The sequence below is a fragment of the Amblyomma americanum genome, chromosome 1 (genome assembly GCF_052857255.1).
Source record: "Amblyomma americanum isolate KBUSLIRL-KWMA chromosome 1, ASM5285725v1, whole genome shotgun sequence".
Taxonomy (NCBI): Eukaryota; Metazoa; Arthropoda; class Arachnida; order Ixodida; family Ixodidae; genus Amblyomma; species Amblyomma americanum.
Genome location: NC_135497.1, coordinates 262,268,416 through 262,280,538, shown reverse-complemented (window position 1 = coordinate 262,280,538; position 12,123 = coordinate 262,268,416). Strand labels below are relative to the sequence as shown.

At 46.8% G+C, this 12,123-nt stretch overlaps 1 protein-coding gene across 1 annotated transcript in view; it reads left to right on the top strand.

Annotated features, from left to right (window-relative positions):
• The first annotated feature begins 8,943 nt into the window (after window positions 1-8,943).
• Window positions 8,944-12,123, top strand: part of LOC144115017 (uncharacterized) — a 71,419-nt gene continuing 68,239 nt past the window's right edge. The window contains exon 1 of the mRNA XM_077649133.1: window positions 8,944-9,198. Within this exon, the coding sequence (XP_077505259.1) occupies window positions 9,133-9,198 (66 nt within the window). The 5' untranslated portion in view covers window positions 8,944-9,132. The remainder of the gene's footprint in view (window positions 9,199-12,123) is intronic.

Below are 12,123 nucleotides of genomic sequence, written 5' to 3'. Positions count from 1 at the left end.
TGGTTCAATCCTGGGAAATACAAAAACGTGCGTGTGCTGTGCGATGTCAGCGCACGTTTAAGAACCCCAGCTGGTGTACGTTAACCTGGACTCCACCGCTACAGCGTCCGTGATTGGCCCCGTGTCACTTTGAAGAGGTAAGTTCCAGCTATTACTGCTAATATTACAAAATAATGAGTGTATAATTTGGGGCTTTTTTTATTACAGAATCCGAACATTCCTTGTTGCGCGCGACGGAATAAGCAAGGAAATGCGGGGTTGTGGGAGGGTAGAGTACTTAAAAGAAAAAAAATAGTGATCATACAAAGGAGCAATGCAGAAATGCATGCGCTCGCTGGTATGTATTAATGATTACGGCCACAAAGAAGCTATTGCAATGAAATGTAACTGCGATGAAATGATTTTGTGCTATGCCGATGTGCTGACATTGCTCTCCTTATAAAAAAAATAAATGCCAATCGACAGCAGGGGGCTTCGCCACGCTGTTTTCGTACTTCTGGATCTTAAATTGCCTGTCGCCAATTTCTGTGTGAAATAATGAATGGCTCAAAAATCAGAATAATGGCAGGGCTGTAGCTGTGCAACGTAGCATACTATGCTCTTCGATGGATATCAAGCAATGATGAACTGGCCACAGTGCCACAGCTGCATTAAACAAAATACATACCACGAATCCTGTCACGAGCACTCGTGCAGTTTTAAAGAAGTCGCGTTGATCTTTAGTGCAAAGAGTGATAGCACTAGCTTGTACACCTCTGCATCCCTCTTACTGCCAGGTGCACTGCAATAGAGGCGCCAGTGATATAAATAGCGTAATGGTAGGTCATAACTCATAAATTGATAACTAAAACCAAAAATAATGGCAGAACACATGCTTAAGCAACAGCGCCAATATCCTGACAATGAGCTCCCGTCTAAAAACTACACTTGTTTCCAGGTTTTACCTGCAACATGGTTTGCATCTCTTTCTCTTGTCAACAACAGAAGTCAGAAGGATGAGCTGATGTTGTTATTTGTTAAGAGATTCTAAATCTTAACAAAAAAAACTTAGTAATTACTACCAGATTCCGATTCCCAACTTAAATCTCTTACGTTGAGTCAAATTTGAAGTTTGCTTTCTCCCAAAAATTGAGTGCTGAACTGAACTTAATATTAGAGCACCGAAGGAGGTAACGCACGGTATGCTTCTGTACGCAAGGTGTTTGATCAACTATCCCAGACCTTAGAACTAGTTAAGCAATTTGAATAAGTCACTTTTTATCACTAGTTCTTAATATAAGTAACGTGCAAGTTACATAACCTAACACTATTCGCACGAGCACGCATTCAAATTAGAGCACTGCACGGACCTCATTCCGAGGCCCGAGCACGACCCGGGCCGGCCCGCCGAGCTCAGCATGAGGCCCGGCCCGGACCCATTCCTGCAGCAGCGCAAAAGGTAAATGCTCTGTGCAAGTAGACTCCTGCTGCGCAAGCTACGGAACTGCAGGCCAAGGCACTGAAATCGCGATAAGGTATGAAAAAATTGGTTTCGTAAACACAAGAGAAGACGAAGCGCGTTCGGCTCACCGAACGATAGCTCGAGTTTCAGTCGGTAGGTAGATTTTACATTGAACTGACCTTCGGACTTGGTGATTTCATAGCAACAGCCGTAAGTCACATATCGAAGCATACTTTGACTATGGCCAATGCGAGGGTGTCCCCAAATCGCGGCCTGATTATTACCAACATTAGCCCACCCCACCTCTCAAACAGGGCCCATCCCACCCCATAAATTTGTCCTCCTCGGATTTGGACTAAAATCAATATCCAACCTAATTTTAATGCGCCTAATACGATACTGACCTCCAAATTTTGACTACGTCATTTCCAAATTTGGACCACCCCCACTCCCGAAATTTGACCTCCTCGGATTTGGACCAAAATCGACATCCAACCTAATTTGAATATGCCCAATACGATGGCGGCCTCCAAATTTGACGTTGGTCATTTCCAAATTTGACCCACTTCCACCCTCGAAATTTGACCTCGTATTTGGACCGAAATTAATATCCAACCTAATTTGAATATGCCCAATACTATGCTGACCTCCAAATTTGACCCGGGCGTCTCTCAAAATTTCGCCTACCCCGCCCCCGAAATTTCACCTTCTCGGATGCAACAAGTTAAGCCAAGAGATGAGAAACAGCAAAATCATAGTAGATGCAAGAATTGCTATCGCTCGACCATTCGGTGTAACAGAGTTAAACCGCTGTCATTTTTTAAATAGTGACCTTCTCAGTGTGCAGCTCCGAAGTACCGAGAGCTGAATGAAAAGGGTTGCATACACGCACGGTAAACTACTCTGCGTTGCTTCTAGATGTCTGAATATTAAAACGTCCTCGCAATTGTAGCAATGGCAATTCTTTTGTTTTTAATGAATGCGATTTCGCGGGTTAAATTCATGGCCGCAAAGTGGACGCATTTCGAATGAAGCCGAAAGCAAGAGCGCCTGTTTATCGCGTAGTATGTGCTAAAAGGTTCGAAGTAACCTAAACCAATATCTCTTCGCAAGTGGCGTTTCTGACAACGTACAGATGTCTTTTGGAGATGTGTGTGAAGGCACTACTGAAGACGATCTCGTAACAAACGGCTGCACTTCGAGCAATCGAGTGAAGGTCTTCCTCCAACGGTTTCTACGAAGCTTCAAATGTCCAGTCACAGGCGGCAACAGAAAACCGACCACATCCGGTGCGCATTTTGGTAGAGGCGGTAGCCTGTGCTCGCCAATTGCTGAAACTGCGCCCACGCCAGTGGTGTTCTTTACTTTAGTAGGTAAACGCACTTGTGTAAATGGGCCGCGTGTCAGGTGTTACAACGCTTCACTAGGAAAGCCGCAGTAGTTCAGCCCACTGCTGGATTTCCAGGTTTAGAACCTGTGAGTCTCTTTGCTGCTCTTGGGTCAATGCAAAGTGCAATTTAACTTCTTTCTCTGGTATCTTGCAACGGGGCCAGGCATATGCATCCGAAGTTACTTAGAAATTTCATCGTTAGTGATGCTGATGAAGCTCCGTCTAATTACGCAGTTAAGCTTTCTCTCATTCCGCGTCAACAAATAATTATTCGGAGAGATTTAAGCACCAGGCTTCTTTCATTTACGAGACGTTCCGGGATGTTGCCCCCTCCCCCTAGCAAAAAAAAAGCATTGTTTCTAATTTTTCTCTCGCAAGAAAAGTGTAACTACAGCAACACCAAAAATAAGCAAATAAGCGTTGCGTAATCTTTTTTTTTCAGCCTACTCCATGGCCCTGTTTCACCCCTGCCGCGGTTAGTACGCCTCAAGTGCAACCTGCAATAAAAAATCAAAAGCATGATACATCCCTTCTATGTACAGGCCCGGGCCCGGGCTGGCAACTCCAAGCCAGGCCGGGCCGGGCTTAGCATGACACACATGGCACGTGAGCTGCTTATTAATATCTGTCAAAATTTCGCGCTTACTGTTTTACCATTTGCTGTCTACAATACGCTAAAGGAAAGAGGACGCTGTCCATTCTCATACAGGAGAGAAAAAAAAACAACTAAAAAATATGCGACTTGTCAGAAGTTATCTGGCAGCACTAAATTTATAACAACAGGGTCCCACGAGAATCATATACAGCGTTGAGGCAGATGTCAGTACAGGGGTGGCTTTCCTTCCTCCATAGGTCCCTGCTTATTCATTGTGGATTGATGTTACAGAGTTCTTTCCAGGCGCAGGGAGGGAGCGCATACAGTCACGTGGCGATTTCTGAATGTCGTGGGCTTTATTTTAAGCTAAAGAAAAAGTAGCCAAGAAAAAGTTAGTTTGATAAAAATAAGTGAAATGGACATTCTTCAGTGTGCTGTAAAACTTTTTCATTGAAAATCTTGCGATAAAGTTAATAAGTTAGCTATTAACTTATCTTTGTTAATCAGTAAATCATTGCCATTTAAGTATATGCTGATGTGGTCAAGGCTACTATCTAAAACCCTGCACTATTAGAGCGAAAGCTCTACTACGCTAGTCCGAACCTAAGTTTCGCTGCGTGCTGCCGGAGCCTCGAGCGGAGTAACAGGCGGTTAGCTACGGCGCCCCTAGCAACCGTTCGCTAGACTAACATAGATATAAGCGTGTACTATTTAGTGTGGTTAACCATGATGACGTCATAGCATAGTAATGACAGCAAGTAGGAAACAAAAAATGTCCACATGTAATTTATGATTGGAGAGAGGAAGTTTAGCCTAATTATGTAACACTAATTAGATAGATTAATTACCGTAATTAATCAGTTCATATGTATGCTGATATAGCAACGGATTACTAAAAGTGCTAAATGGTGACGTGACCTTGTGCTCAACCTTGAAAAAGAATGCAACGAAATGCAACAATAACTATGGGTGAACGGATGACGTCATATACGATATAACGCAATATAAGTCACGTGACTTAGCATGCCGTCAATCGGCGCGTTGAAAAGGCGCCTACCAAAGCTGCTCTCGCCACAGACGGCGGCGACATTGACGAGAATGAAGACGCAGTCGCTTCGACGAGCTCCGACTGTGCTGGCAGTTGTCCGGAACGCACTCAACGTTACAGATGCCAAGCCTCGCCTATTTGTCCGATACACCAGAGCTGTGGTTCTCTAACCATGTTCAACAGTAGATAAACGACAGCTAATTTTTCGAATATTCGTAGAGCGCATTGTCGTTATTTGAAGCTTGGAGCAACTTAGCTGAAACCTCTTCTATATAAGAGCTTTATTAATTCGATAGCCTTAGATGGCTCGTCGATATGAAAACCCAGCGTCCCTCAAGAAGTGGCGTTACAAAACCCGCGATTTGTCGGAACGGTGTGACGTCACCAAACGTGGGAAAATACACAGTAATTGTACTTACGAATTTACCAACTACAAATGAGTGGAATAGAATAATAATAGAGCTCGAACAGAATTAGGATATATTTGTAAATTACAATGCTTCCGCATTACTCAAACGTAAGTTCCTTATGAGCCTCCGGTCATTTTTTCCATTTTCATTCAATGAGAGGCGGGAAAAAATCCGAACGATTACCTTGACATGCTCCTTCCCCCTTCCCTCCCCCTCAAGCAAATAAAAAGTAAAATCATTAGGGCGATAAGCAGAGCACTAAAGAATAATGGTGTATCAATTACATGGGGATATTATTTCAGTTGAGTTTTTTTTTACAAAGAAGGAAACCGTGGCTGAAAGCTTTGGGAACAGCTTGACAAGGGCTCTGGCACCTAGTTAGTGAGCATGGCAATACAGCGGAGTTCAAGGCAACGGCAGCGTCTCCGAAAAGATAAATGCATGGAAATGTACCACACAAAGCGAGAAATAAACAAAACCTTAATGCACGTGAAATGAAAAGTAATACGCTTCAAATCATATAACAGGAACTCACATAAAATGCATTACACAAAATAAATGCAATACGATTCATAAAATAAACTACATAGAAATATGTGCAAGCCTCAAGCAAAAGTTCGTAGAAAAAAAGCGACGTTTGCTGGAAAAACGAACAACATATCAGAAGGTTGAGTGAAAAAGCATGCTCACCATCCTTCTCCAAAGATGAACGAAACAATTTATTTTTCAAGCTGATCGATTTCTCAAACCAACCATTTTCACCCGCCGCGGTGGCCCAGTAGTTGCGGCGCTCGGCTGCTGACCCGAAAGACGCGGGTTCGATTCCGGCCGCGGCGGTCGAATTTCTATGAAGGTGAAATTCTAGAGGCCCGTGTACTGTGCGATGTCAGTGCACGTTAAAGAACCCCAGGTGGTCGAGATTTCTGGAGCCCTTCACTACGGCGTCCCTCATAGCCCGAGTCGCTTTGGGACGTTAAACCCCCATATACCAAACCAATCCAATCATTTTCTATCAAAACTTGTGAACGAGCAAGATGATTATCGGTTTCAGAAAGTAGTAGAGCGCACTGACAAGGCGAATACCGAGGCAAAAGTAGGGCACGGCACAAGCGCTAGTGGGACAGTAAGTCATATTCTTTATTAAGCAGGAAACAAGCGCCTAAAATACGTGCATGCCATACCTTTCGTGAATAAAAGAAATATCGCCATCATACGGGTATACTGCATATATACTATAGAGTCGAACTTCTCTGCGTCATTGTACATGCATGTATACGTCCAGCTCACATTGTTCTGAAAAGTTATCGTGTCTATCACGGAAACGTAGCAGAGCGCTGTTGGTATGCGCAGCCACATTCGTTCTGATGTGACGCCTCTTTTGTGCAGTGGGAGAAAGGATGATAGGGGAAAGAGGGGGAAGGGTGGTGGGGCACGCCGGAAACCCGGCCTCGAACGTGCGATTGAGACTGAAAGGATGCGTATAGTCCGGCCGACGTACGAAAATAGCAGCTTTCCGCGGCCACTCGTTTGTTTCAATTTTGAAACAAAGGGAAGCGTACACACGACAGGTTTGATGCACGAGCTCTGCGCTATATTTGAAGTGGCGCTGTATGACAGACCCGCCACTCCTTGCCCAGCAATGCGGTAAGGGCCGTGGCGGCCGACGGCGAGTTTCCCCCTCTCTTTCTGCACCAGGATTTAACGATTGCATTAAATAATCAAGTTGAGTCTGATTTAGGATGTGCCCGGGTCACTTTATTTTTAATTTCCGCAACAATAAGCACCAGCGCCGAAAATGTGCGTGCTTCAGCATGCAGCATGCACATTCGCTGTAGTGCCATCTGTGCGAATACCCCAACTGCGAGCCAGCCCGTCACGATTCGGTCACCGAGCCATTTCTTGTAGTCGTAAGCGTCGTGTATTGGTAGCCTGCTTTGTCACCGACACAGATGTATCACCCTGATACTTTACTTATAGGTGCGAAAATAGCCGGGCAGACGGTCCCGCGGACACTGACAGTTACTGAGTATCTGCGCGATGCAAACATTCAAACTACACAACCAATAGAAGACAGCGCAAGGCTTTTGGCAACTAGAGTTGACGATGACAGTGATGAACTGGCAAAGAGCTGCGCAACATATTGCAATATCTAGAAAAAATTGTTATAAATACCCCTTTTTTCACCGTGTACACAGGAAAGAAAAAAGTCTGCGGTCTCTTTCATCGTTGCTGAGAGGATGGGCAGGGGCAAGCATGGAATGCTTGAAGGTTTGGTTTGGTTGTATGGGGTTTAAGGTCCCTTAGCGACTCAGGCCATAGGAGACGCAGTAGTGGAGGGCTCCAGATAATTCCTACCGCATTGGGTTCTTTAATGTGTACTGACATCCGCACAGTACACGGGTCTCTAGAATTTCGCCTCCATCGAAATTCAACCTCCGCGGCCGGGATCGAACCCGCGTCTTTCGGGTCACCAGCCAAGCACCGTAACCGCTGAGCCACCGCAGCGGCATTGCTTGAAGGACATGAAAGTTTAAGCGCACAACAAGACAGCGACGGTGAATAAAGACAGGTAACACACGAGCCTCCAACACACGAGGGGAAAAACAGCTGGTGAGGATCAGGTAACAGCAGATCTGATGAAGGACAGTAGGGAGATTGTGCTAGAAAAACTAGCCGCCCTGTATACCCAGATTTATGACCTCAAGCGTGCTGGAATCTTGGAAGAACGCTATCATCATCTTAATCCATAAGGAAGCGGGCGTCAAGGACTTCAAAAATTACAGACCGATCAGCTTACTGTCCTGTGCCTACAAAATATTTCGCTAATATCGTCAGGCCAACGCTGCGGTGCCGCTCCTCGTAACTTGTTGCTCCAGCGCGGGCGGGGAAGAGATTGTCACGTGGTATGTGCGTCACGGTGTATCGCGACTTGATGGACGTCGCTTTGCGCTCCCCACAGGCGCGCGGTTTTCGAATGGCGCGAGACATGGCCAAAATTCGTTGAGCCACAGCGGCGAGGGTAATCGTGATTTCGAAGTTCTAAAAACTGATATGGCTGTTGCTTACGGCCGACTACAAATTTTAATTGTAATCAGACATCTATCGGGAACAGTCAGAAAGTTAACTATGAGAATTTAGGTAATCGCTGTACTAGATAACACGATTCGCCTGTTTTTTGGCGTCCTCCAACACTGGTATTACTATGCCGCAAAAAGCTTCTCTTGTCTTCAAAAACCCTATTTTTAAAAATTAGTCGCAGGCTTCCCTGAAACACCTAGCTTTTCTTTTCTTTTCAGGACTTACGTCAATCGTAATTTTTTTTTAGGTTCGCGTGGGGATTCTAAGTAGGAAAGCGAACCTTGATCGGGCAAATTTCAATTTGCTAAGCTCCCACCCCTTAACATGAACGATGAAGCCTAAAGTGCCGACGAAGTGATGAATTTTCATATAAGGTGGGTGTTCAGCGCTATCGCCGAGCGCTGCTACATAAAGGATCAGGTGGTGGGACCTAGGCTTTGCCGTTTTGTGATACACCCTGGCGCATATACATCACAAAGTTTGAACGAATCACATGTGGAGGGGTATAGCACTACTAGCAACAGGGGGTGTTGGCTTTGCAGAGTTTCAGCAACTGCCCGACCGCTGCCTCTAACAAGGAACGGATACAGGCTCGTGCTCAGCTTCAGGGGTTCGTGGGGTCTAGCTGTGAGGACACTTTCGTTCGGTAGGTTCTCGTTTTCTTCCAGTTAAATACAGCGTGGATTACTCGGACGCATTTACTGACACACTCACCCGCACGAAGTTTGAAAGGAAGGAAACAGGTGGCTCATTTCAGGAGTAAACAAGGAGGAAGCGACGAACTGTTGTCTGTCGGGCAGGGAACGGTAATCCCGACTCGTGCGTTTCGACACAATCGGGTAGATTCGCTGTTGATCGTTTTCCTCCTCCCCTGTTGTTCTTGTTGCGAAACTCCGTGGGAAGGGAGCCGTCGTCGGTGGAGAGGACGCGGTAGCCGACGGGCGGCGAGGGAGTGGCGGCGGCAGCTGTGGCGCGTGCCGTTCACCAGCCAGAGCGTCGGAAGCCGCCGGCCGAGGAGGAGCATGCAGCAGCGCGCGGGTCGCCCTGGAGTGCCGCGGCCACCCGGCCCAGTTGCAGCCGTCTCCGGAGTAGCCTGCTGACGCGCGCCGCCGTCCTCTGCGGAGCGCCGCCGCGTCCAACCCTGCGCTCCCTGTCACGTCGCCGCCAAAGATGACGCTGCGCCTCGTGGGTCCCACGCTTCCGCTCGTGCTGCTCGTCGGGGCCGCCTCGGCCAAGGTGAGTCCGCCTGCAGGCGCCGGCCTCTGGGCAGCATCTCGTTCTTCGATCGCTACCGTGGTCGCCGCGGTTTCGAAAAAAAAAAAAATAATCCTCAGCTGCTAGTCTGCGCGCGATTCTGAGAAGCATGTGAGACGCTCAGTACGTAGCGGCACACTGTTATTGGGTTGCTTCAAGAGGCCATAGTAGCGGATAGAAGTGCCGTGTCATGTCGTTTCTGCTGGTCTTTTTCGCTGCTGTTTTGCTGTTCTGTGAGCTGCGAATAGTATTATTCAACAAGCCCAGTAGCATATCATGTTGGAATAAGAGTGACGTTTTTCTGTCACCCCTCCTAATTAAGTATCGTTTATTTGAAATTATCATTTTCCCAAATTGGAACTTTCGCCTGCTAAGCATTGGTGGCGATGGCGGCATGATAGTTGTGAGCTTACGTCCGCGCTATATTTAGATAAAACAAGGATGGGGAATACATCCCGAGGAAGGGAACTCGCGCGAGACCTAACACCTTAGCTGAGGACTGATAGCGCAAGCGATTTCGAGAGCTCATCCGTATAACTCATCCTTGAAACCTTCTAAAACAGAACATACGGGACAAAACAGTTTCATAGCGCTTATCATGCACTTTTCTGGACCGCGACAAAAGTCATGTGCTGGTAGTCCCTTCTGAAAATTTCAGAACCGGTTCCGCTGCAAACACCAAGTCACGTGCGTACATCCAGCTGCGCGTATTAAAATTTGCCAACACAAAACACGCGTTTTCGTACGTACCAGTGGGACGCGAAAAAACTTGGACTAAGTGTGGCCTTGTCTACCTTTTCTCTGATGCAACCTCAGGGCGCACAAGAAATAGGGGACGGATGAAGGGGAGGTTGCGAGCAGGGGGGCCAGTGCAACGCAACGCTGCCCTTGCCCCTCTGCTTGAATGTATGCCCTCTTGCGTGCCGCGGTGTCAATAATCGCTCTCAGCGTCATACAGGTCGTATGCGATGGGGTTCTCGGTCGCGTAGCGGGCTCTCCTTGCTAACTGAGGGTGAGCAGTTCAAGTTCTGACTTGGTAAACGCCTGATCTGCTTTCTCAGCGCTTCAAGACGTCGTTCGTGCCTCTCGACGGTCAGTTAGGTGGTCACTTTCTTTTAATCGACATCTAGGAAGAATTCTGGAGCGCTGCCCAAAAGCTGGAGAAATAACCAGCTTGAGGGGGTCTCTGACTTTTTTAAACTCATGCGTACGTATTCACCAAGCTGACATTGAGAGTAGCAACTTTTGCGATAATTTGACATATGAAATACACGACACTCAACGAAGCCATCATACAATGGTAAACATTACAAACATAATTAAAATAATTTACAACACTATTAGTAGCACTGCAGATAAAAACATGATGCAAGCGTTGCAATATAAAGTAAGAATACAGCAAACAAGGACGTCAAGGCTAAGACATGGTCAGTGCTTCTCAATCCCTGAAACCGCGGTGTTCCAGTGAGATAAATGAGCACGCTATGCCTGCCGCAGCCGCCGCGGTCGGGTTCCCGGGTTCGAACCCGACCCCGGCGGCTGCGTTTTTATGGAGGAAAAACGCTAAGGCGCCCGTGTGCTGTGCGATGTCAATGCACGTTAAAGATCCCCAGGTGGTCGAAATTATTCCGGAGCCCTCCATTACGGCACCTCTCTCTTCCTTTCTTTCACTCCCTCCTTTATCCCTTCCCTTACGGCGCGGTTCAGGTGTCCAACGATATATGAGACAGATACTGCGCCATTTCCTTTCCCCAAAAAACCAATTATATTATGCCTGCAATGCAGACGCGTCATAATAATAATAATAATAATAATAATAATAATAATAATAATAATAATAATAATAATAATAATAATAATAATAATAATAATAATTGGTTTTGGGGGAAAGGAAATGGCGCAGTATCTGTCTCACATATCGGTGGACACCTGAACCGCGCCGTATGGGAAGGGATAAGGGAGGGAGTGAAAGAGGAAAGGAAGAATTAGGTGCCGTAGTGGAGGGCTCCGGAATAATTTCGACCACCTGGGGATCTTTAACGTGCACTGACACCGCACAGCACACGGGCGCCTTACCGTTTTTCCTCCATAAAAACGCAGACGTCCAAAGTGGGTAGCGTGGCTGAATCGTCACCGCCGCCGTCATCGTGGTGAACGCTGCTATAGTCTCTCGATAGCTGCATTCAAAAGCCCAGCTTCAAATGAGACTGTTCGCATCGTGTTTGTCCCCTGCACTTTTTTCTGGGCACCCGCGCTTAGACAGGCTGCGCAGGTTCGCGTTCCTCGGAGCACCGCGGGCTTTGCGAAGGTGTGTAGTGCGAAAGGGAAGGCGTGTTACGGCACTGCGCGAGCTGCTGACAGTGGCGGGGAGACCTGCTCAAGGCTAGGCGCTCTCGCTCACTGCCAGCCCGTGGAAGAACGGGAACGAGTCACTTGTCGCTGACATTATCGCTCATTGCTGCCGGCAGGCTATAATGTCCTTCCTTGTAAAACTTTCCCCGGGATAGCCGTGGGCGACGTGGTTCGTCGCTAGGGTAATTTTCATATCGCACGGTGGAACGGAAACGGGAAGTCGATCCTTGATTGTCTTTCTTGAACCGCTTTGCAAAAGAGTTTGGGGCAAACTAACCCTTGATGAAATCAAACGAAGGCCTGGCGTGAATAAAATGATCCCGATTCAGTTTGGCAGTATTTATAAATTAAAAAGAAACGTATTATTGGAATTCCATTGTATCTCCTTAAGCTTCTACTGAAATGTTTGTACGTACGGGATTACAGTCTGATGATCCGGAGTGTCGCGGGGTGAAATCACTCTCCGGGAACATTACAATATTTTGTTGTTGCGAGTAGTTCGTAATCTCGGACTTTCGTTGTCGGGGCAGCTAAAGGGTATTCAGTTCGCCGTCA